The sequence below is a fragment of the Chlamydotis macqueenii genome, chromosome 9 (genome assembly GCF_036417535.1).
Source record: "Chlamydotis macqueenii isolate bChlMac1 chromosome 9, bChlMac1.mat, whole genome shotgun sequence".
Lineage (NCBI taxonomy): Eukaryota > Metazoa > Chordata > Aves > Otidiformes > Otididae > Chlamydotis > Chlamydotis macqueenii.
Genome location: NC_141564.1, coordinates 17,294,624 through 17,319,797, shown reverse-complemented (window position 1 = coordinate 17,319,797; position 25,174 = coordinate 17,294,624). Strand labels below are relative to the sequence as shown.

The following is a 25,174-nucleotide window of genomic DNA, read 5'->3' as shown; positions in this document are numbered from 1 at the left end:
GGAGTGGGGAAAAATTCCTTGGCAGGGTTTTATCATTTTAAAGGGAACAAATTCCAACTGATTGCCCTTGTAAGAGCCTGCATGGTACTTGCACTTCTAGCCTAAGCAATAGAAATTTTAATTGCTCTGGTAATTACACTTTGAGCAATGCTGCAGTCCTTTGTTCTGCAAGTGGGAGGCCAATATCCGCTGTTCTCCGGTGGCCCCGTCTGGCTGCAGCTTGGAACAGCATTTGCCACTTGGAGGGGAAGAGACACTCCTTCAGCTGACAGGGTGGCACTGAGCCTTGCCATGCACAGCCCTGCTCACACAGATCTCCAGGACACTGGGCGCACTCCCCAGGCCAGAATGGGTTCCTGTTGAGTGGGATCACCTCTGCTTCCTCCTGTTAAAGCTGCTGCTCAAGAGCTTCATGCACCTGTGCTCCCGCCGTGAGTCTGTCCCCAGCACGGGTTCCAGCCCCAGTGCTCTGCTGAGGATGCTGGGCTCCGAGGTGCACATTTCCAGTATTTCCCATACATGAGCTTGCAGTGTGTTGCTGGCATTTCTACTCTAGGCTGTAAACAGCTCCAAAACACAGTGCAGACACAAATGTTCCATTGCTTTAACTTCTAGATACATCTTCAGAAGGATGCAGAAGAGCATCCCCTTGAGGCCTGATGAGAACCCTCAAAGCCTGACTGGGCTTGGGGGAACACAAGGTCTACAATTTACCCTGGGAAATTGCTAAGGAAAAATTATCACAGCAACTGCCATGCTATTGTATGGATAACAAATTAACCCTGCGAAAAGTCCAGGGCTTGGCTCAGTGTCCAGTGCCGCACGACACTATTCAAATGCAATGCTCTGTTGCCAATAAAGCTGCAGTGCACGTGAGCTCCTCCAAAATCACCCAGGGTACAACCAGAACCAAACACACGTTTGGCTCAAGGGTGTTTTACCTGCACAAATACATCAGTTGTAGCACAGACCTTCACGCTTCAGCTCACCAGCCAAGGATTGCTGGAGGCGCTGGGCTGCATGCACAGGGCTTAGGGGATAAGCATGTGCGCAAACTTAGCGAGGCTCCCTCTGGGAAACGAGATCCTGTCCCCCCTCCGGTTGGTCAAGCAAGCTGTAAAATACAAAGTACGGCACCTCGCAGGGAGATATAACTGCAGTTTGGATTTGTCAGACGTGCACAAAGTCTGGGTTTACTTGCAGTCCCACTCACCCTGCCCGCACCGTATTTTTCCAACCCATGATCCCATCTACCATGGCTCGGGGTGGCTCAGCTCCCACGCTTGCCAGAAACGCAAGTCACAGCCATACATCTCTAAATCAACAGCTGCCAACATGCCACAGCTCCTTTGTCACGGGCTGGACCACTCACAACTAAAAGCAACGTTTCCAAGCAGAATTGCTATTGGCCTTAGCACTTAAACAAAATAGTTCCACTCCTGTCCCCGGAGTTTCCTCAAACAATGGCACAAAACACCCACCGGAGCCCAGGGAAAGGAGAGTCTGCAACAGAAAAAACCACGGCTGCTGATTTTTGAGATATACACCACACAATTAGAAACACTGGATCTATAAACATCCTCAACAAACCCCAATAGGTCTGGGGGGGTTTCTTTTCCTTGCTGTCCATTGTGTGCCGCCGCCTTTTAAAACCTCAAACCCAAACACCCTTCCCTTGGTGATTTTATGCTTTTGCGCTGAACCGCACGTTCGCCTGTTAGCTTGGTGGTGCTGGAAGTACCAGCTCTGCTCATCCATTTCTCTGGGGCCGGGATAGTTGGGATGGGACTATGTACCAACTGCGAATCACCCATCCACAGGTGGATAGGAAGAACTCTCAGCTCTTCTCCCAGAAATGATCCCATTACTTGTTTCAACACAGATTTCTCAGCTTAGAAAGGGGTAGGTGCTGTTTGTGGATGTCCCTCTTCCTCATCAGGACCGTTCTCGCCAGTGTGTCAGCGTAGATGTAATTACAGGCTGTTCCGTTGATTGACAATTTCATATATCCTTCTTTTTTAGGTTAACCTTCAGTAACTGGCAAGAAGCAGAACTATATGGGTAGAGGTAGCAGGCTATGGATTTATGACATGCTGGTATTCAAGCAAAGTAACCTGGCGCAAACACAGAAATATCCTGAACTGTGCTGCTGCTGCTGTCAATTTGATAATGAGAATGTGATTTGAAGTAAAAACATCGTAGGTGCCAATTCACTATGGCAGCTAGTAAAAATAGGCAGAATACCTAGAAATTGAGGACTCTGTGCTCCCAGCACATCCAAAGCTTGAATATCATGAGGTACCTTATAAAAACAGAGCGCGTGGCTGCACTGGGGCTACAAATGAAAGGCCACTCTGTGAACCCACACGTGAACTTGAGCACAGAGAACAAGATGCTGCATCTCTCCGCAGCTGACCAGAAGTGAGGGCTGCCCTCTTCGGGACTTGTGCAGCTTTGGATGCTTTTACCCCCTGCCCATATTCCCAGAGTCACTCCAGCACAAATCAGTTCAGTGTCAGAGCTGCAAACACCCCTGGGCAAAGCCTGACTGAGTTCTGCCAGAGCCTGTGGTACCCAAGAGCTGTTCTTTTACCCAAATAAAAGCAGCTTTTAAATGCTGCAGAAGAAAGGAGGCTGCAGGGCCTTGTGCATTTTAAAGGATCCGGCCTTTACAGGAGCTGTTCCCAGTTTCAGGTCAAACCTGAAGCCTGCTTTAATCTACTTTTAAGTGGTACAAGCAGTTGTGATTCCTCTGCCAGAAGGCAGGGCAGTTTCCTTTCAATGCACCTTCCTCTATCTGCTGCGTGTAATCTTCCGCAGAACTTACTTGTTGCTGTCCCGGTACTGATAGATATAACAGCCTTGAGGCATCCCGCTCTCCTGGTCCAAGGTAAACGAGAGCTTCAGCTGCAGAGAGGAGAGAGGGTGGGGGAGAACGAAAAGAGAGAGAGAAGGAAAAAAAAAACAAAAAAAAAGCAACATTTTAGGCTCTCAGTCATCACAGCAACTTCAAGCGAGGCTTGTGGAAGAAAGCTTAACTCACCGAGACTGACACGCAAACACCGTGGCCTGGAACATACCGCGGGGTTCCAAACCTCAGGGAAAAGTCACATGCGTTGCAGAAACCTCTCGCTTTTTCCACCCTTTGTTACTATAAAGTGTTTGTGGTTCTTCTGAAATGCATGGGTCATAACGGTTCACCCCTCCAAACCCACCCACACACACCAGCCTTCACCAAAGCGATTGCGGTTCCCCTCAGACACTAAAGAAATGAGTCTTCTCCATCGGCAGCTGTAGTTCCCACGAGTCTTTCTCTGAAAACCTTCCCGGCTCCATCTCATTCCTCCAGTGCATTAGAACAGAGGCAAAACCACAGAGGGAAAGGTGACAGATTTTTCCTTCTGCGCGGAGTTATTAAAGAGCTGTTAGAAGGGTTTGCAGTTTGGATCCGCGTCCGGCAGGAGGCTATGATGTGACCTGGAAGCTGCTTTCTTTGCAGCTCCAAGAAGGCATTCAGCAAGGGCTTTCGGATTTCAAACATGGCTCATTTTATTTAAGGGGGAAAAATTAATCCTCTTTCAACAAGCAACAGAACGGTTCTGCAGGGAGACTTCTTTGCTGAAAACGTTTCCAGTGATTTTATACACTGAGCCGCCTAGAAAACGGCGCGGGGCTGAACGCTGCAACAGCCCTGCGCATCGAAGCAACCCCGGGGGAAGGCTGCTGGCCACAGACCAGTGCCCCACCAGCCACGAGGCGCACCCCCTCTGCCCCGCAGAAGGGTTGCAGACGCTGACCAGGACCCAGCAGGCTGGGGAAGAGGGGCAGCACACTTCAGAGGAGATCGCTGCGGTCTTTGTGCGCTGAGCACTTTGGGTTTTTGGGGTCACAGAGATGACTAACAGCAGGGCTGTTAGCACTGCTGGATTGTTGAGGACTCTTGAAATGGTCTGCGAAGACCATCGCAAGGGCTAAAAGTTGAAGGAGGTTTGTCATGATGAGCCTGACATTTTTAAACACGGAAAGGAGAAGAGAGCAGTGTTGAGCCACTCCATTTGATCCCAGACTCCTCTCCTCTGGGCTCCAGGGAAATTGCTAACTCAAACTAATGGCTGATTCAGGAATGAACACAGAATTAAACATCTTTCTCCTGGAGGCTGTTAAGAAACCCTGTGTGCTGAATCATTAGATGGTGCACTGATTTTCCCTTCCCTAAAGGGTAGCAAAGTCATACGCTGTGCTCTCACTGACCTGAACAAAGCTGCATACCATGAAATCATCGAACAATTCACTATCTTGGATACCAGGTTACGGGCAGACTACCAAGCTGAGGCCAAATCCAACTGATCTCCCTTGACTCCTATGCCCTAACTCTGTAAGCCATTTTGAAATACATCCTCCTGCAACAGCATGTTAACACGTGTCCACGTATCACGATTCATACCACTGCCCATCAGCAACCTCTTACAACTCCCCCTTCCTGCAAGCTCTGATCTTACGACAGCTTAGCAAATTACTTGGATCCATTTTGGAGACAGGGGGCTAAGGCAGGACTAGCAGAGCCAGCTGGGGATGCTTCTTCTGGTCAAGATCCATGAAGCCAGGCTGTGTCTCCAGCCTCTCCAGATGCCACGATGGCACATGGCAGCTACCCCACGGGAGCAGGAGGTCAGCAAGAAAAAAGCAGCCTCCCCAAGGGAGACAAGTGGTCACCTTGCTGGCCATATGTGGTCCATAACCAGAGTCCTCTCAAGTAAGCTGCCCTAGTTTGGGGAACTGAAGGAGGAACTGAGAACTGCCCAACGCCATTTTTCTGGGTCAGGTTTTCCAAAGTTTTCCTGCTAGAGTATCAGGAAGGACCTCTAAGGTGAAAGGAACAGCAGTTATCTTGGGCAGAGCTCCACCCGGTCCTGGGCTTTGAGGAACAGGCACTGCACTGCAGAATCACTAGAGAAGAAACACAAAAGAAAGTGCAAAATTGGGCAAAAGCGTGGCTTTGGCCACTTTCAACAATAATTCTGACCAGGACAAACTCAGAAGTGCCTGAGCCTCTTGTTTGCAGCTTTCAGTGAAGCGGGCTTTGGCGGACAACAACTGAGCATCTCTGGTTACAGCTCACCTGGGCTCTGGGCCCCTGGCACCACTTGGGGCTGGAGCCAGCTCTGCGCAAGGAGACAAGGCCGGGGAAGGGAAGGAAGGAAAAGGGCTGGGAAGAAAAACAGCCTTGTTTGGACAGGCTGCTGGGGAAAGCTGTGGGGCAGTCAGGTGTGGGAGGGTGACCGTTCCACTATCTGCAGGGACAGGGTCCCATGGAACTCACCTACCCAAAAAGGAAAGATCACAGTTCCCAAAGATAATGGGGTTTCAACTTTCTGTTATTTTAACCCTTCTTTGTCTGCTCATGGTATTCCAGACAAATAAAACACACCCTGCTTGGCAGGCTCGGCCATCTCTGCTACCCGCCAGAGCCAGCAAGGCCTGTGTAACAGGGACCGTACACAGCTTGACCATCTGGGGCAATACTGTCAGGCAAGAGGATGCTGCTGTCACCCACAGTGACAAGAGGACCCCACTCAGAGAAATGTCAGGGTCAGGCTATCACATGGAGAGACAGAACTAAAGATGTGTCCCAGCAACCATAGCTCAAGGCAGCTGTGCTGTCGCCGATGTACAAAATCCTGCTCTTCTGCCCTGCTGATGCACTGTCATCGTCAGTCAGGAGTGAGATGAGGAGACCTGTGATTGTCACCCAGGCCAGGAGTCCTCACAGACCCTGAATGAATAGCCAAGCTCTGGCTGTGTGGCCACTGTCAACACTCTGGCTGCCTTTGCCCATTTGGTGGCATTTGGTCTCTGCAGAGAGCATGGAGCCCCCAGACAAAACTCATCACAGGGCAGAAAAAGAGCAGGTAAAGCGGGTAGAGAAGGATTAGCAGAGCACTGCCAGGAGCCAATCTGGGATGCAGAGGTCACAAGCTTACTAGTAAGCTTGAAAGGGTTGTCCACATCCACCAGAGACCATGTTGTTGAGTCCCCTCTGCCACTGGAGCCCCAGGAGGCTAAGCGCTCTGCTGACCATCATCAGACATGTGCTGACCTCTGCATGGCCACGTTCAGCTGCAAAGCTTCTTACTTATGCTCCCCAGCACCTTGGTGCTTTGGAAGGTCTGCTCCACAGATTTTTCCTCTCATGCTAAAGCAAATCTATGAGGTGCTTGCTGCCAGAGATCTCCGAGAACAAAACTCAAGCGTCCTTTCCCAGCTCTCTGCACCCTACGCTGCTGCTTCTCTCTGGTACGATCTTCTCCAGCAGTCGCCCTTTCCTTTTGCCTTCCTTCACCAAGCACATCACAAAACCTCTGCTTACTGCTGAATTAAAGAAGGCTGCAGGGCAAGGCTAGAGGCAGGAGAGATGTCAGGAGCTGATCGATCACTTTATCATTCCTCCTATCTGACTTCTGCTACAGCAATGTCACGAGACATCCAGAGCCTCCCAGACACACAAAGTCCTACAAAACACACAGGTTTTGCAATCCTCCCTCTGGCACAGCTTTAACTCTTAACCAATTTGATAACATTGCTCCAACACTGCATGCTCCTTTTTTTTGTGTGTCAGTCCTCCTTGTCAGAAGGCAAAGGCTTGCCATGAAGCCAGGAAACAAACCACTACCAAGACAAAGGAAAGGACACTGCTCTTCAAAATACCAGATTTTATGCCTGAGGGGCAACGGGGGACTGAGGTTTCTTACAGAAATGCAAGCGCAGGGTGACCCCATCCCAAGGAAGGCTCATCAGATCAAGGGTTCTTCAGCATTAAACATATGAGATTGTTTCATTTTACATGACACTGCTGGGCCTCACCGGGAGAGGAGGGGAAGAGGAAATTTCCCAGTGCTGTACTGCAGAGCAATTTGGCTTGCACTGCCCCCTTCGGCTGCGTAGCCCCGGCGCTCATGCTAATAATGATCCCTTTCCACTTCAATAGCTTTGCACATAAAGAAATGCTCGGCATGGTGCGTGCGTGAACTCAATGGGAAAGGGAGCTGGAACGTCGCCACGCTGAGAACAGAGTGCTGCCTACCAGGCGAGCCCCATCAATAATTGAGATGTCAGAGGCACAGGGAGGTGTGTGAATAAGAGCTGTCAAAAGGAGTAATTGGGATCTGTGTGGATACAGTGATGGATAGGCTCGCTCGCCACCAGACACAATTGCAATACATCCAAAGAGAAGAGGAGCAGGGTGCTGAAATTCAAAGGGGCTGGAGCAGGCCATTTGATGGGCAGGATGTCATTGCCTCTGTGGTACCAAAAGTAACAGAAGGTGTGGGCATGTTACCTGGTGATTGGCTGATGGAACAAGAGAATGCACTCGTAACACGTGGCTGATCCTTGGTAATGTTTGATGGCACGTACTGCAGGCCTGAGGTGGAACTAATGCCACCTCCTTGAGGAAAGTAATCTCAAGGAAAGTCGTCATCTGTCTACAGTGGTCACTGGGCAGAGAGGGCTGTGCGATGGCTCCACTCTTAGACGGGTAACATCCTCCTGCTCTCTATTCCTACATCCTTAAATCCAGCAGTTGGCTGGTAGTGGGATGCCTCCTTGCTCTTCCTTGCTCCCTCCATCCATCAGACACTGACCTGCTTCATCTGCACCCAAGGGTTCCCCACACTCCCCTGACAGGGGTGAGCAGACACCAAACCAGCACACAGACAGACACAAGACACCACTGAAAGCAGAAGGGCTGCTGCCCTTCCATGCACCAACAGGTTTGTGCTGCCTGATCCCTGGGGGACCTAATGTCCTCCTCAAGCAGACAGGCCTTGGTAAGGGATGTTGGGGAAGCTGTCTGTATCTTGGGGCTTCCTCCACCAAGGGCAGAAAGAGGGCTTTTCAGAAAGGGGGAGCAGTGCTTCACGCTGTCATGGACCTTCAGGCTTGCCTGGGCTTCGGTGCAGCCAGCAGCCATCTTCATTTTAAAGAAAGTTTTAGACCTGCAAGCAATTAGGGACTCAGTCATGCGATAAAGCCTGGTAGCTCCAACAAGGAGAGAGCATGAGGAGCAGTCTCCTGGCTGCTGAAACACTGCCAGTACCTACATTGACTTGACTAGGCAAATTCTGCATGCCCCTTGAGTAAATGGTTTGGCTTGGGTTCCCTCGTTCCCACTCTTGGCTCTGAGCAGCAAACCTTCGTCATTAGACAGAAAGTTTTCTCTATGCATGCGCTGTATCAGAGAGGTATTATCGGTTCAGCTGAGCAACCAGGTCAAAGATTTCAGATGTCCCAGTTCTGGGGCAATGTAAGGGCATGCTTCGGTCAGCCTTGGTTATAACCGTTCGAAGTAATTCCACCAATGTGGCGGGGTATTCAAGCAGAAAGAGTTCACCCAGGGCAAGGAGAGGCAGGGCACAAGCCTCCAAGACAAAAACCAGGGGACTGGATCTAAAGATTACACGGAGAACAGCCTCCTGAAAGGCAGGAGGTCTTTTCTACCCTTGGCACACATTCAAATTTAACCCCATCTGTGTGAAAGCTGAAAGAGACTAGTATCAGATCCCTCTCAGAATGAAGGCTCCCCTCTCCAGCAAGCTCTAGAAAGCTTTTTAAGAACAAACTTAGTCATCCAGCAGGTTTCTATGCCCCGCCCAAACTTCAGTTTTGACCCGAAAAAAAAATAGCCCTGAAGCCCTGACACTCACTTTTAAAACCACAAAAAACGAGCCATGCTCCAGTAACGTAATCACAGCGTTTTCTGGCACTTTGTCCCTTAAAAATACATCCATCTGCCTCCACGCAGGCCATCAAACTCAATCTTGTTCACAATGGATTTCCCAATTCCTGCGTGCTGGAAGGACTGCAGTGGTGCTGGCTGTGCCGGCTGGACGAGCCCTTACAGGAGCGCAGGCTGCAAACCTCACAGCTGTGTTTTCACTTAAAGAAGCTGCTCTTGAGACCGAAGCGCTTCTCCTTCCACGAGCTTTTCTGTATGTGCTGCAGTTCAAAATTGCTGGAGAAAGACCCTCAGTAGAGGCTGAAGAGCATGTTGTAAGGACCGTATGGGGATAATAAAGGAGAGACCAAAAGTCCTACAGCGGAGAAAGAGGAAAGACGAGGAAACTTGCTACCAGCACAACTAGTTACCTCTCACATTGGGTTGTGGTAGTTCTTCCCTTTTGGCTTTGCAGACAGAGAATGGTTGACCAATCTCAGCACCTGGTTATGGGGCTGCTGTTGCTACTGGTTGGAAGTCTTCAACCGATCCTACACTGGTCCCATCTCAACCACTGCCTCCTCAGTGAGACTCCTTCTCCCCATCCCTAAATGCACATTTTCCAGGTGAAGGTTTACATTCCCTAGGAGGCTCCTGAAGCCATCCCTGCTGCCCTATGTCCTTAGCACTGCCAATCCCCAAGAGTGATGGAGACAAGCAGAAAGGTAAAATCAGTTGTCCTGAAAGCCTGCTCCTCAGGCTGAAAGGGATGTCACTAGCTCTGAAGGTGATGTCACCAGCACCTGCTCTTCCTCTCCCACTGTCACCACTCCTGAGACATGTTGACCTCCAAACTGAAATGCAGAGCAGGCATAGGAAAGAACCAGCAACGATCACGCTGAGCGCCCAGCATGCTCTGCAGCCAGCCAACTTGCACATCCTGGAGCTCCTGGATGTGAGACGATGCTGCTGTGTTTGACAGATACTCCTTGCCAGCCTCGCTCCCTTTCACAGCACAGAAGAACAACTGGGTGTAAGAGGTGACTTATTTCTGGGGGTGAGACCTCCTCTCCATTCCTGTTCTGCTTTCCCATCTGGAGGTCTCCCATGCAGAAGGGTTCTCCCTTACTTGCTGCAATACAACACATCATCTTGGGTTTTACTCATTTTGCACCACTCAAGCAACAAATCTCTTTAATGTCTCTTCCCTCTCACGACATCAGTTCAAACACTACCTCTGTTAACAGGCTACAAGATCCATGTCTGTGGCTAAAGTACAACGTCAACCTGAAACTCAATCCAGCCTAGGAAACAGAGCTGAAACTCATTTGGGGTATCACTCCGGCCTGAATCCCTCTACTCATTTCTGTTTTATAATCTTATAGTTTATTCAAATGTTATTCCTCTCCTCTGTTGCTGCCTGCAACCCACAAGTGCATAAAATACCTGCAAAGCCAGGGAATCTCTGACATTTGGGAAGATAGCAGATAGCTTTGCCCCCTTCTTAAACTAACCTCCTAGGCCAGAGGTTCCCAGCCTGGGACCCACAGCCACAATAAGCTATTACCAAATTATCCCACAGGCTGCAGCAGGTCTTGCTCTCCAAACATCTCCTCTTGGATGCAGCAAGGACCCTGGGGTCTTCCCATGACGGGAGTGAAGTCACCAACACATGTTCCCTAGCACACACGAGGGCTGCTCTGTTGCTGTCTAGGGGCCCCTAAAACCTCTGCTACAGGTGGCTGGGCAGCACAGCAAAACCAGAAAGAAGCGTGGCTGGATCCTTTGCAAAGACGCACAGATGCTGTCATCAAAATGGCAAGCTGGCATCATACCTTTGGCTTTTATTTCACAGCTGCAAATGAAAGCTGAAGAACCTTTCTGGAAAGACAGGGCAGGAGACAACTTTCACCACTTGGCAAAAATATAAACTGCAAATGAGTTTATTTTTAAGCATTCACACTTGCCTGCATTTGAATGCAATCCACGAAGAAACGGATCCAGATTTATTTAGAAAGAAGGGTTGAATACTTCCGTTCGCTTTATAATTTATAAACTGGATGAGCTCATTCTCTAGATGCGTGATTAGGAAACCACAAAACTAAATACAGATTATACAACTGCAAAGGGTTTACGTTGGTGGATTAAAAATACCTTCTCCAGAAGCTAACAAATTGTGACACTGCACCGCATGCTCTAGACCACTAGGGAACTGTCAATGAAGTTAAAAGTATTTTCTACACATACATCAATTTTAAAATAAAAGCAAAACATACCTAGGAAATGCCACATTAAAAAAATTGTGACACTAACAAGATACATGCCAAATTTCACTGCTTGGCTGTTTTTTGTTACTGTCTCCCAACCTCACTTTAAAGCACTCCCAGCTCTCGCGTTTCTCTCAGCCCCATCGGTACTCTGACAAAAGACGATTTCACTGATTTCGTCTTGTGCCCCCTTTCACAAGCTGGGCTTTACCAGCCTCAGTAGAGATGATTCTTGCATTTTAAAGACTGTTGATGACTACAAGCTTTTTGGGACGCCAGAGAACAGTTAGGTCCTGCCCAGTCCCAATGGCCTTTTCTTCACTGGGGAGATAGGGAAATTCACTTGGAAAAGCAGGAATTTGGGCAAGGAGGATAATCGAGACTCTAGTAAGAGGCTAGATTCCAATCAGGAATTTGAAACAACTCCAGAGAGTCGTGGAGGGGCAGGACTGACCCTTCTCAAAGCCATTAGTTACCAGCAAGTCAAATCTCCCCATACATGAAGAAGCTGATGGCTGGAGGGCAGCACTTGGACACCACATACCTTATCAGAGAGTGAAAATTCCCCAGGAGAGACAAGAGGCCAATAGCCAGAGGCCAGGAGAGCAGCAGAGAGACCTGTAACTGGTGTGAATAGGAACACGCAAGACTGGGATCTGCTGCATGATAAGAGACATGGAAAATGCAGCTGCTAACACAGCACTGCCCAAGCCCGTGGGCACCAGCAGCCAGTGCAGAGCCTGGAGAAGGGGAGCACAACAGCAGCAGCACCTACCGCTGACAGCCAGGACTGAGAGAGACCCTGGGCCTCAAAATCCCCGGCTCTTCAGAAAATTCACTGTACCACAGGGGCTGGCAAATATGTCCACCACTCTGAAAATCCTGGAGCACATAAACTAACCAACTGAGTTAAAGTAACCATGAAAAAAAATATTTCTCACTATTAACAAGGAGAGATACTCTAAGCATAGAGCTGACGTAAAATTTCTCCTAAGCTGATGAGTGTCAGCAGCAGAACAGACAGGTGTTTCAGTGCAGCCATGGCGCCTGTAGCCTGGCAGTTGGTTGTGCCCAGGACCTGAGGGGGTCTGTGGGATCAACATCAGCTTTTGCAAAGGGTGGGTGGTGTGGAAGTCCATGTATATGCCATCTTGATCTGATGAAGAAAAGCAAAGCCTGATCAGAAAGGGGTTTCTGCCCCAAAACAGTATGAGAGCCTGAAAGACTCAAGAAAAGCAACTGGTGGGTTCCACATTTGCTTTAGATGAAAAGTGACACAACCGAGTGGAAAACCCCTCTAAACTCACTGCTTGGTATGTCATTCTTAGAGGGTACTACAGGCTACAGGTCACTATCCCCAACTGCTGTTATTTCAGACGCCTGATAGGCATGTCTGAAAACAGGTCTCAACTTACTGACCCTAGGTTTAAGCAGCCTGAAGTTTGGCTTCACGCTTGGCACTGCTGTTTAAAAGCCCGTGGTCAGTAGAGAACAGCGTTGCAGAAGTCAGCGGCTCCCGGAGACGGCAGATCCAGGCACTGATCGATGCACAGCTCTGCTAAGGAACAGAGCGCCACAAGGGAAACACGGCATGCGGCTTTTAGGCATTTTCTTTAATGGAAAACAGAACATTTGATGAAAAGCAAGGGGGTAAAGAGCCCTTCACAAAGAGGCAGATGGTTTCTGAGAGCTGCCCCAGCCTCATGCCAGCGACAGAGCCCAAGGCAGCGGTTACCTGAAGGAGGACAGGACGCTGCGCTGTCATCACATGGCTCAGGTCACAGGGAAAGGCAAGGTAAGAGCTGTGGGTGCAGGTGTGTCTGTGCACATGGCAGGATGAAAAACAATTTGGTGTCTCTTCTTGTACCAGACTATAGTACAACTTTTTATTTTCTTTCCCCAAGAGCCTTGGAGGTTGCTGATACACATTTTACAAATCAGTCTGTTTTCTGTTGTTTCTATGACTATTTTGTGCCTTCCTGTAAAATGCCCAATCTTTGTCATTGCTGTTGGGAGGATGCAAGGAGCCAAGGGCAGATCAAACACAGCAAATCCTATTCTCATAAGTTTGTTAATGCCAACTGCTTTCCCTGCTAAGCCACTAATGGAGCTGTGAGAACCCAGGAGGACAGATTAATTCGGCACCCAGGTACTGCCTCATGCCTAGAGAGACTTCCGTAGAGTTGCACTGGAAGACAGACAAAGGCTTGTAATACCCTCCATACAAGAGATAAACCCATTAATATATGAAGAGCCCCTGTGCTGACATGATGAGAGCTCTGCCAGGTAATAAGAGAGATCACACCAGGATTTCTAGGTTTAGTTACATCTGCAAGCCATTAAACTGGAGCTGGGACTATGAAGGTGCAGAATACCCTGATCACACCACATTGATCTCAGTTTGACAGCCACGTCATTCTCCCCCATCCTTTGGGGTGCTGCTGTGAAATACCTGGCAATGCCGAAGTCCAGCCCTAGTGCTGCTGACTCGAGCTTTGCTCGTTCTCTGGGGATAATCTGGACTCTCTGGCAGCTTGTTACAACCTGCCAGGGCTGCAGGCAGCAGGCAACTGTGCTGTGTCCTTGGCCGAGCCCTCTCCTCCCCGCACTGTCAGCAGCACAGGATGGGAAGGCATCTCCTGCCATACACACTCAGCCCACTGCCTTCTACAGAGCATCTTCTCTGCACACCACATGCCATAAAATGCCACCCAGCATCCCACCATGGCAGTGCTGGCTCCCTCCTCCCCGGGCACAGGTGGGCTGTGCGCCACAATCTCCTCTCCCTCACTGAATCGAATTTTGTGGCGTGCCTAAGCGCGGTTGCTCGGTGCACGAGCTGGAGATCCAAAGCTTTCCAAGGCTGCTGGGCTCTCCTGGGAAGGGGCTGGCTGTGGCTCGGTTGAATTCCTCTGGCAGCAACCTGCTCCCGCTCACTCTTTCCTAGGGACCTCGCAGCTCCTCTATCACAAGGAAAAAAGGAAGCTGGAGTGGACGGGGGCCAGGTAACTTGTCCCAGAAAGCCCAGAGCCCACTGGCAGTAGAACAGGCACCCTGCCCTCCAGCTAACCCGGCTCTGTCACCTTCCTCTGGTTCTGACACGGCTATGCCTCAGCAAGGGAGCAATTTCTGCATTGTAGATGCTTCCGAAAGAGCTCTGGCAAGGCTCGCTCTGAAAAGGTGCGGTGTAAAATGTAAATTATTTTTGTGGGGTCAACTTGATGTCAGAGCCCACAACGCTGCTGTCGACCCTGGGTTGTAGTGTGGGGGGTAGGCTCAGTGATGATCTTCCAGCACTAATGCACAGCAGGCTGTTTATAACCCTCTATTCCGCACTGTTATTTAACATATGTAAGGGGCTCGACATGGTTTATGTTCAGTAGTTGTGGTTTCCAAGCAGTATTGCTTTTCTTCAAAATGAAGATACATAATATTTTAAAACTATTTTTTAAAGCCAGTCACAAATCTGCAATCTTTTACGTCATTCGCCCTTCCTCCTATCAAACCCAAACCATAACACACAGTCACAGAGGACCAGCAAGCTCACGTGTGAGAACTCGGCTGCAAGAAACGCGTGTGCGCATGGACACACACACAGGGGAACTTGAAGCTGTAATCCAGTTAAATTGGTACAAGCTATGTTTAAGGTTTCAAAGACATCCAAGATGTAGTCCACTGTTTAGAGTTGTGGGTACCAGCACGCCGTATGCGGAGAAGGAGAATGTAAGAGCTGAACCAAAGCATAAAGTATTTATTTAACAATCTGCTTCAGCAAGTATAAGGGAATTCAAAGGTTTCCTGCCCCTGGGAGATCATCATACCAGCAACCTGATTGTGTACCATCCTAAAATCTCATCACTACCTTCCCTTGTCGGGATTGACCCCATCCCCTCCTAAAGCAAGTCACAACACAACTGAATCTCTAATTCCCATTTTTAACATAACGCTCCACACGGCAGAGTCAGCTGGGGCAGAGAAGTCTTAGAAAAATCTTTAGAAATCATCCTTAAAAGACAGTCTGTAAAGCACCGCTCCCCAGAAATACCTGAGCATGGCAGCTCTTGCAGAGCTTTTTTTTTGCATAAATCAGACTTTCCAGTTTCCCAGCTTGAAGGACCTGGGGCTTTGTTGGGTTAATTTTGTCCGGTCAGTCCTGGAATTGGAGTTGCCTACACCAAAGTGGTACGTTTTAAAGGCAGAAACCAACACCATATTTTACAGAGACAGTCAAGTTCTTAAAATGAGTTATTTATTCCAACAATATTAAAAGGAGACACACCGCTTTCTCAGTCATTTTTCCATTCGTAGTATTTTGTTTTGTTTTTTTAAACCCATGAGCCTAATCCTTAATTTCTCTATGGAAAAGCTGGAAGAAAAAGATCACAGGGATGAAGGATCGGGCTCCTAGAGCACCCACCGTGCTCAGTCACCCTGTGGAGAGGTTGCTGGGTTAGTTGTTGAGATTATTTTTTTAAATACACTCTGAAAGTAAATAAATAAATAAAAATATCTCCAGGCTTTGGTATTAGCTTGTGAAGGAGACCCAGACAATGCACGGAAGGCTAGAAAGGAGCCAGTAAATTCTACGGGTGTAGAACAGGAGAGGGGATTAAGCCTGGTGATTAAATTAGGTGACGCATGAATACATTCCAATGCGCAACATCACTCAAGCACTGGACAAAACATATGGCAACAATGGAAAGCGCTGCCCACGAGGTCACCTTTAATATGATTAGCCATGGACGCCTGAAAGGAGATCTCCCGAGCACCGGCGTGCTAACCCTCCTTTGTGCAGGGCAGAGAAGCACCCTCTGAAAGCCTTTGAGGCTCCCCAAACCCTGCACAAATGGCTGCTGTGCTTTAAGGGATGTGCCCAAGTCCACTGAAAAAGCAGGACAAAAAAAAATAAAATAAAAAAAAAAAAAAAAAAAAAAAAAAAAGGAGTCTCAAGGCCGGGCAAGTGCGCTGAGACTGGCTTTTGTTCCCTGCTTGAAGGGCACCGGCGGGAGCCATCCCCAGGGTGTCCTGCCTGACAGCTGGGTCACCCCACGGGCTCCCCTTTTCCGCTTGGACTTTTCAACTCCACTGGCCCGCATTCACCGGCATGGCTCGCCTCTTTGAAGGGGGAGAAAGCGCCTCATCCATCACTGACACGAAGGGAGTTAATTCACTTCTTTACAACTGGAAAGGCTTTTGCTGTGAGCAGGAGGGAGTGCAGGAAGAGTAATGAAATCCAAAAGGGAGCCAAATGATGCTTTCCTCTGCTAGACGCCAGTGCTGGCAGCGCTTGCTGCTGGCACGGCCCGTGGTGGGTGAAAGGAGACTCTTTTGTGGTATGCCATTAGCTACTTCCAAGGCCTCAATTCATGTTTACCACAGCCACTGTGTTACTTCACTTGGTATTTTTTTCCAGTCCTGTTGATCATACAGCAGAACTGACCGAGTGCGTTTGGAAGCTTTGCTCACAGAAAGCAGAAACAAATTGCTTTTCGAAAGGACTTTTTTTTTTTTTTTCTTCTTCCCTAAACCAAATCTCATGCTGCTTTCCATAAACCCAACCTAAGTCTGAAATCCCCACTTAAAGCTGAAGTGCAAAGGTCCCTGGCCGGCTTTGCCCACTCACCCCTGGAGCGGCGGCAATGCCACCGGCCGTGGGAGCACCGAGCTATGCTGCCCAGACTGCACTAGAGGGCATCTCGCACCCCGGCATTTCTTCACACCATGAAACATTGCAGCCAAGTCAAGTAAAACCCGTTACAACAGCCAGCAGGTTGTCTGGTCAACTGTAATGAGAAGAAACACTCGATGACATTAAAGATAATCTCGTGTTAGTCACTTTGCATGACTTGCTGTAATCAGGTGAGCCCTTCAGACTGCTGAACTCTACCCCAGAGGACCTTGGCACGCTTGGCCGAGCCCCTCACAAGGTTTCTGCAAGACTTCAGTATTTCAGATTCCAGGCAATGACTTAACCAGGGACACGTGAGGGACAAGCCCAAGGGCAAAACTTCTTCCACACACTTTGTATCTGCACGGCTAGGTGCGTCATGGAGACAACTCCAGAAGGAACTCACTCTGGCTGCACATGTCCCAGTGGATACAAAGGCTCAGTAGAAAGCAACAACAAAACGCTGCCAGCTGAGCTCCTGCTATTGCCAGGAAAAGGAAAGGATCATCTCCTAAAGCCCCTTCCAGCTTACATTTCCAGGATGCCATAACAGCAGCTCAGCACACTCTGGGGGCTGCACTGTCATGGTCGACATTCAGCAGCCTGTGAAACGCCTGCCCTCTTATAACAAAGAGTCACCTTGGACCCTTCTAATAGATCTCATGGACTCTCATGGGATGTGTCAAGACTGAAGATCAAGCCAGTTTCTAATGAAATAAGACAGACTGGGCAGCTGCACACTAGATCTAAAAACATTTGGGGCAGCAGCTCCATGAAGGAGGGTAAGATTGTTTTATTTTAGACAAACAAAAAAAAAATTCCTTCCCAAACATAACTTATTCAAAATGAAATTTAATGAGGCTTGAGAGAAATGCCTATGGTTGCATCCATTTCTTGGCTGTTTTGGCTCTTCTCAGAAAGTCTTCCTCCTTTAAATTGTATTTTGTATCCATCACTATGCTACCACTATCACAAAGGCTCCTTGTAGCAAAATCATTGATCCTCAGTGCTGGGTCCAAAGCAAACTACAGACCCACCAAACAACAAGAGCAAGGACAAGCCAAGCCTACAACATATCAAGCCAGCGCTCTGTAAGAAACTCACCAACCCAAAGAAGCTGGTTGTAGAATCTGCCCACCTTTCAACAATTTTCCTGAAGGGATGAAGCCCAGATGACGCTACTTTGCCCAAATGCTTGGGGGTTAGGACAAGTCCTGTCTTTCCTGCACTGCTCAGCTGCAGATGGTTGCTATGAACTCAAAAGGAAGAAGGTCATGAAGCTCATCCTAAGAAGCAGCCACTTTCTCCCTACAGAGTGGGCACACAAGGCCAGGTTTAACACACCTCCATCTGCTAGATTTCTTGGATCACAAGAAGCATATACACGATTTTGTTGGTCCTGGCACATTAAGACCAACTGGCTTCTGTGCTGGGCCCAATCTATGGAAAATCCATTTAGATGCCATATTTCTATCTGTCCACTCTCAGTATTCATTGTCTGCTTTAGACTTTATCTTAAAACTCCTGGGACACTGAGCATTTCTCCAGCACAGAGAACATCAGAGCTTAGGTGAGAAGAGGACTGAACAAACTCAAGAACAAGATCACCCTGTGAATGGGATGTTCATCCCACAGGGTTTTGTACTGTTCTGCACTCTTTTAAGAAAAGACTCATCTGTCTGCTGTCTCAGTTGGTTGCAACAGCACCATGTTCATGGTCTTTCAACTGATTTCAAGGAACCTGTACAAATGCTTCTGGAGAATCTGAAAAGAGATGACCATACTGCACAAGGATTTCAAGGTTGGTCCCCTGCTTAAAGGTTATTTGACAGCAGCAGCCCTTGGCACCATGTTATGGATTCATCAATACACCTACCTCTTGCTCCTACCTAAACATGAGAAACTAGTAACTCTCCAGCTCATTTCACCACCTATATGTTACCCACTGGCTTATTTCACAAAAATAACAAAAGAGCAAGGCAATGTGAGCACAGTATTAAAGACTATCAGCCATCACTTTCAGTAATGTTTGAAAATAATAAAAAACAGAGAGCTGAAGTGAAAATTCAAAACCTCAAAGTAATTTCAACCATACATACATGAGAAGGAAAAAGTTTATACATGATGCAACAGAAAAAATGACTCACTTTCTGAAATGCCAAAGCCTGTTTTAGTTCATTCTTTCTTCTATACCTGCTAAACACATCACTGACAGAGAAATCATTCAATAAATCACATTTTTTTAAAATCCCATTTTAGCTATTTAAGCATTTTATTTCCTAGGATTATGGGTCAGGTTCTACTCTAACATGCTAATCAGAAGCCAAGTGCTAGCTCAATCAATGAGATTTCTTCTCAGAAAAGAGAGTTTTGAGATTAAAACAGGGACCTTGAAATTGAGGTGAAACTGCAGCCTTAAAGCTAATGCAAAACCTCCTGTTGATCCACAGGACTGAGAATTTCTCAGTTGGAGGGCTGATCTCAGCATTGCCGTGAGACACTCAACGTGCTATGGCTCTGCAGTCTCCCAAGGTGAGCAGGATCAGAGGGATATCACCCATGACGCAGACAGTTTACTTCAATTGTCAAGGAAGGCACAAATTAAATTTTGGTGTATTCAGGCTAGATTGCTTTCTTTAAAAAAAAAAAAAGAAAAAAACAAAACAAAACAAAACAAAAAAAAAAACAAATCCCAAACAATAGTGACTGTTTGGTTAGTTTGTATTTATGTGACAAAACCAAGTTTTTCAAGTCCAGTTAAAGGAACTACTCACAAAAACCCCTTCACAGTGATTTTGCATGGCTGGTTTCTTCCAGATGTCTGAAATCTCTCAAACCACTCTAGTCCAATAAAGTCTTGAGCCTACTTTCTCACTGCCTCTTGCTTAGTTCTCAAGTGACCATCAATTTAATGGTAGCCTGTCACAGACGGGCAATAGACTGTCGCCAGCTTGGCTGGTAACTAATTAGCACAAATGCATCATATACCAGCCTAGATCCAAACTGGAGAATCCATTCCCTTCAGAGGGCAATGCAACAACTTATGAATACGTATCTTTGGGGAGAGATGGCTATTTGTGTCTCAAGACGGGAGCAGGAAGCGTCAGGGAATCACAGGGTCTCCCACAGCCGAACACAGTGCTGCACAAAGAAGAGCACACTCAAGCAGGAGGTCTTTCTCAAATATGGACAAATCTCAGAAACAAATTGCAACGTGGACCAACAACCTTATCTAAGATGTCATGCATCACGCTCCCATCTTACGCAATTATGTATTCAGAGGAAATCCGTGCTTTGAATTATGCTCATATGCTTGAACAACTTCCTTATTACCATATGCAGATGTAAAGAAGGGCAAGATAAATGATCTAGACTACTAAAGACAGATTCAAAGCCACTTGCTTTCAAAATAAAACCAAGAGGTTGCTCAACAAAATGTACTTTCAATGAATCACTGCAAACTTTAGCAGGGCATGTAATTTCAGGAGACGTGGGCTTGGACTTCGAGTGTTTAAAGATAAACCTGAAGCTGAACTTCAGCAGGCACTGGCTTCCTCAGACGGGCAAGATCAGCTTCATCCTTAGCTCAGCTGCTGGGATCTTGGCTAAGACTCTTGTAGCCTCATTTCAGAGGGCTGTGGAAACCACAGGTGCTCTCTGAGCTTCTTTGTACTTCAGCATGTGTATGCTATGGATGAGAAAAGATAAAATATCCCAGGACTCAGAGGAAGGAGACACCTGATAGAAGGAGTTGTGGTCATGGAAAGCAAGAATTTTTTCCCCTGCTTTCACTTTGGAATTGAAATGAGAAGTCACAGAAATGCAACGTCTGAATCTTTCATCTCCTTCCAAACGTTGTCTTTTGTCATTACACAATTACCCTTTCTTCCACTTAATGTTAGGTGAAACAGAACTGGCTCTGACAAAGAGCTGCTACATCTTCACCTATGGCAGACTGATCACATTTGAAGTTACATCACTCAACACCCAGCGACTCCATCTAAAGAGAAGGATGGATTAGCCATGCAGTCAGCTATAATTAATACCCGAAAAAAACCCCTTGTCAAGTCTCTGTTCAAATACATGATAAACCGAATCTGAAACAACAGACTTTCTGATGACGTTTGTTCATTGCCGGGGAAGAAAAACACCTTCAACTGGAGGGCAAGACTCTCGGAGAAAGGATTGTTTCCTCAGCAGAAAATGTGAAATAAGAATTTCCTCCTTGCACTCACCTCACATGCACCTCTACATAAACACATGTCTTCCCAGGTTTTATCTGTCTTGCTGTCAGAGACACTGAAGAACCAGTTTGTTTCTGCTTCATTCAGAACCAGTTTTTCCATCCTGAACCTCTTTCAATATAGCCAGGAGAAGCCACTACTTCTCTCCCTACCAACCTCAAAAATACCAGTGAGCGGCTTGCTCAGCTGGATCAGGCACTGAATTCTCTGCTCACTTCAGCTATCACCTTCACGTTTGGGACACATTTCACCACACTAAGCCACCACCAGCCACAGATGCTCTCTCTTTCCCATAGAGGTGAGGTGCCAAAGTGAGCTAGTGACCCCAGGCTGCCTACCACACAAGCATGGGCAAGACCCATCTGTGTCCAGCTAGTCCAAGAAACCACAAGAAGTCTACTTCATGAAATCTTCGTGAATTTGGAGTACCTGCAAACACCTTCAACCCTACTTGCAGGTCAGCATATGATGACTGCCAGCAACTTTGAAGGTATGAGGGAGGTACTGCCCACCGCAACGCTGTTCTGTGCAAGCAAGAGGGACTTCCATGGGACAGCAGCACATCGTGTTGGTCCTGGTGCATGTAGGCAAAGCCTGAGAACCGAAAGGACTAGGGAGAGAGACCATTTAGAAACATGCTGATTGTTTCTGTGTTGCAGAGAAGTGCTGGCCACAATTCAGCCCTTCAGGCTGATGTGGCTTGTTTCACTGATCTGCACCGTGGAAAGTACCTGCTGGGGAACTGGGATAAAAAAAACCTCACCTTAACTGGGCCAGCAATAAACAGTAGAAACAAAAAGGCACCAATTCTTATTCAATAGCTGTCAGTAATAAACGTGAGAGGAAGAGAACGGTCAGCGTTGGCCTAAGGTGCTGAATTTGGCCTGGGAATCAGGAAAAGTCTGGTCTTGCCAGCTCTGCCGCTGACTCACTGCATGAGCTCAGGCAACTGCTTCACCTCTTCATGCTGTTCCCAGCGCCTGGAAGGATGGAGCCGGCCTTCCCTCTGATACTTGCTTTGAGACAAAAGAAGCTATTGCTGTGATAGACAGCATCTCAAAATTAAAGCATAGGACCTCTTGTTTGGGGGAAGTTTCTCAGCTTGTTGGTCTATGGTAGATTTAATAAAACTCAACGGTTAAGCTGTGTTTGTTTAGAAGAAAAACACTTGTACATGACCAGAGAATTTGAATATCTGAGCTAGTGGCTGGAGTACTTACTCCAGGAAGAATAAAGTCATAACCCACTCTTGCATTACAGATGGCAAATTAATGCCAGAGCACCGCTGTGTGGGGAGCTCCTTCCCGGCCATGTTTGCCCAGACATCTGGCTGCAGTGGCTCCCAGCACGACACTCTACAGCCAAGCCCTGTGCTCCAGCGTCCGACTCCCCCCTTCTGCCAGAGCCAACTCGACCACTTCACCACCTGCTCCTGCTGGGACACAGCTGCTCAGCTCTAAAAGAACGATCAGGGAACGGCAGGACATGTGCGAAGACATCAATCCTACTCACACCCCTGGGAGGACTTCATTAAAATCCCAGGGCAAAAGATTAGATTCTGAGGGCTTTCCACTCAACATCCTAATTTAATCAAAATATTTTAAAACCTACTGGCAATGAAAACATCTCCACGCAAGCAGAAAGATGTTCAGCCAACGCAGACACCTTCCATAACATGATCCCACAATGCCTCCTACCTGCACACATCCTTGGTGCGTGCACAAACTGCCCAACCTGAGCCATTAGCTGCTCCTGACGACAACGCTGACATTTCATATTTGCCTGCAAAGTACCACGTTCCCCTGTGGTATTGTAAGAAAGAAATTTCGAAAATCTCTCCTACTTCCCTTTGCACCTTTGCAAGTGTACTTCAACTACTCCTGCGGGGAAGAGCAGTATCCCCCAGCAGAAAGCTGCGGCCTTGGATGCTCATTTTGACGTATTAACCTGGGCTATGCAAAAGACATCAAATCCCCAAAGGAAATTAATCTCCAGATACATCCAACATCCCCTCAGCTGCCTTATGTATCCCGCAGTATAAGCAACTGTCCATAATGATCGTATAGCACCTGCTGTCCCCATTCTGGGTATCAGTGATGTCTTTTTAACCAGACATCAAAGAGAGGGAGCAGACAATGGTGGAATTGTGATAGGAAGTGAATAGTGAAAGCTCCTTGTCAGTCTGCATTTCCATTTATCTTACAGCACCATACGTACAGCCCACCCTGCCTCTGCTGTCACGTTCACGCCCTGTTGCTCTAATGGCCTCTTTAGGGAGGTTTCGTGGCAGTTTTCATGATTTTATAAATGGGTCTTTTGGGTTTTCTCCTGGACCAAAGCAAGTGCTTGGATACACACCTGAATCTACTCTGAGGGAACCACATCCAAGATGAATTTGGTACCAATACCACATCCTAGGTGACAAGTACCAGCACTTTCTCTTTGAGACTGGCCAAAACCCCAACAAAGCAACGCTCCCCGGAGAGACGGGGGGACAGCCAAGAGTCAGGGGCTGGAGCAAAGCCATTTATTCCTCCCCAGAAAGGTACATGCACGAGTGTGCAGGGGTAGCACAGAGAGCAGCTTTGGCTAGAAAACCTAAGTATCACATCAGGGAGTACTCAAGCCAGGATGGCGTTCCCGCCCCAACAGCATTTTAAGACATAAATTCAGGTCACGCTATTAGGGAAAACACAGGCACATTCAGGTAACTGAGGTCTGTATAATATTATAGCCCTTTGCTGTCCCATCCAAACAGTTCTTCCAGCCCAAAGTGCCTTCCATTCGTATACTAATATATTGTATTTTGCACACAATGACTGTTTAACTGGGGTAGAAATATTTATTACTTCCACTTAGCAAGAAGAAAAGACCTGAATGCTTACTATATAGATATGAGGCAGGAAATATGACAAAACAATTTCCCATAATTATTTCCAGCAGTCATTCATTTTGGAAAATTTTAATGGTGATAGTAATTAATCTCTGGCTCTTGAGATTTCCAAGTGAATGGCATTAGCAGGAGATATTGTCTAAAAATATGTTTTTCTGTCCTATCTCATTAGCCACAACTACATACTAAATTTCCCAACCTACAATGTCACATCCTGCACGTACAGTGTCCTCCTTCCTCCTCATTTTCTGTGTGTGAATGGCTTGCGTCAGCTTCTCAAAGCTGTTTGCATCAAGTAGGCAGAGTCAGTTCTGAGAGCTTCAAGAACTATACAGAGCTGGTTAATATATCCCACAGGCCATGTACCTCGGTGTTTTGGAGCTGGCATTCTGTACACATTCTAGTGTTTGGGGTCTTTGTGCTTCCTTCCCAATGTTTCCTGCAGGAGAAATACTCTATTACTTGTCCCACCAACTTTAATTAAAGAAAGCTGTTCTCAAAGATTTCCTTATCCCCAGCAGCCACCGGTCAGGACCACAGGTAAGGCCTCCAGTGTGGTACAGCGCAACAACAGAGCGAATTTTACTGTCTTTGAGTTATTCAAAACAACGGAGAGCCACAAGGACAAGCAACCCTTGCCCAGACGATCAGACAGCGGCACGGCACACAGGCTGGGAGCAAGCAGAAGCAAGACCATTTCCCTAGCAATTCGATCCTGAAATCTGCGTAACATTCTCATCTTTGCCATTTTTATCTTTTTTTTCCCCTTTCCTTTTCACACACACCTGCAAAGCTGAATGTCTGTTGCGCAGAAAACAGGGAGAGAAGCTGTTCTAGCAAACAATTCAATGCCATTAACTGGTCTAAGGCAAATGCACTTCGGGTTGTTCTCACAAGGAACTTTGGTCAATGCCAGCGTTTCGAGCAGCCAGGTGTAAGTGCGCTGGCAAAGGCAGAATCACCGGCACAACAAAAGCCACCGCTCAGCTCACAGACAGTTGTCATAGAGACAGATCAGCATCCTGGGGTATTCTCATTTTAAATACGCACAGAAATCCTTTTCAACCTGTCTTCTTGTAGGCATCTGTCCTCGTGATTCATTTGTAAACTGCTGAGGCCAGAAAGAGAGCCATTTATCAGCAGGTCTCCTCTAGGCAGGCTTGAGCTAAGGAGCTTTTCTGCAAGTGATGGTTTTTGTTGAAAGCAAGTTTCTATCTGATTCTCTGGCTAGTGTTTCTAAAAGCTGTGGTCTGGGGAAGTGATCCAGCTTCAAAGTAACCTGGCCAGGAAAAAAAAAAGGAAAGTTGTGGGTTGTGCTCACTTTGGTTTTTAAACCAGGTCAGATCCCTGCTCCAGTTTACAGCGCGGGTGCACCGAGAGCTGTGAGAG

At 47.5% G+C, this 25,174-nt stretch overlaps 1 protein-coding gene across 2 annotated transcripts in view; it reads right to left on the bottom strand.

The window, feature by feature from the left end:
* The window catches only part of DIS3L2 (DIS3 like 3'-5' exoribonuclease 2), a 191,717-nt gene that overhangs the window by 34,154 nt on the left and 132,389 nt on the right, over positions 1–25,174 (bottom strand). For both annotated transcript variants that reach the window (XM_086754853.1, XM_086754854.1), the window contains exon 15: positions 2,828–2,907. In XM_086754853.1, the coding sequence (XP_086610979.1) occupies positions 2,828–2,907 (80 nt within the window). The remainder of the gene's footprint in view (positions 1–2,827; positions 2,908–25,174) is intronic.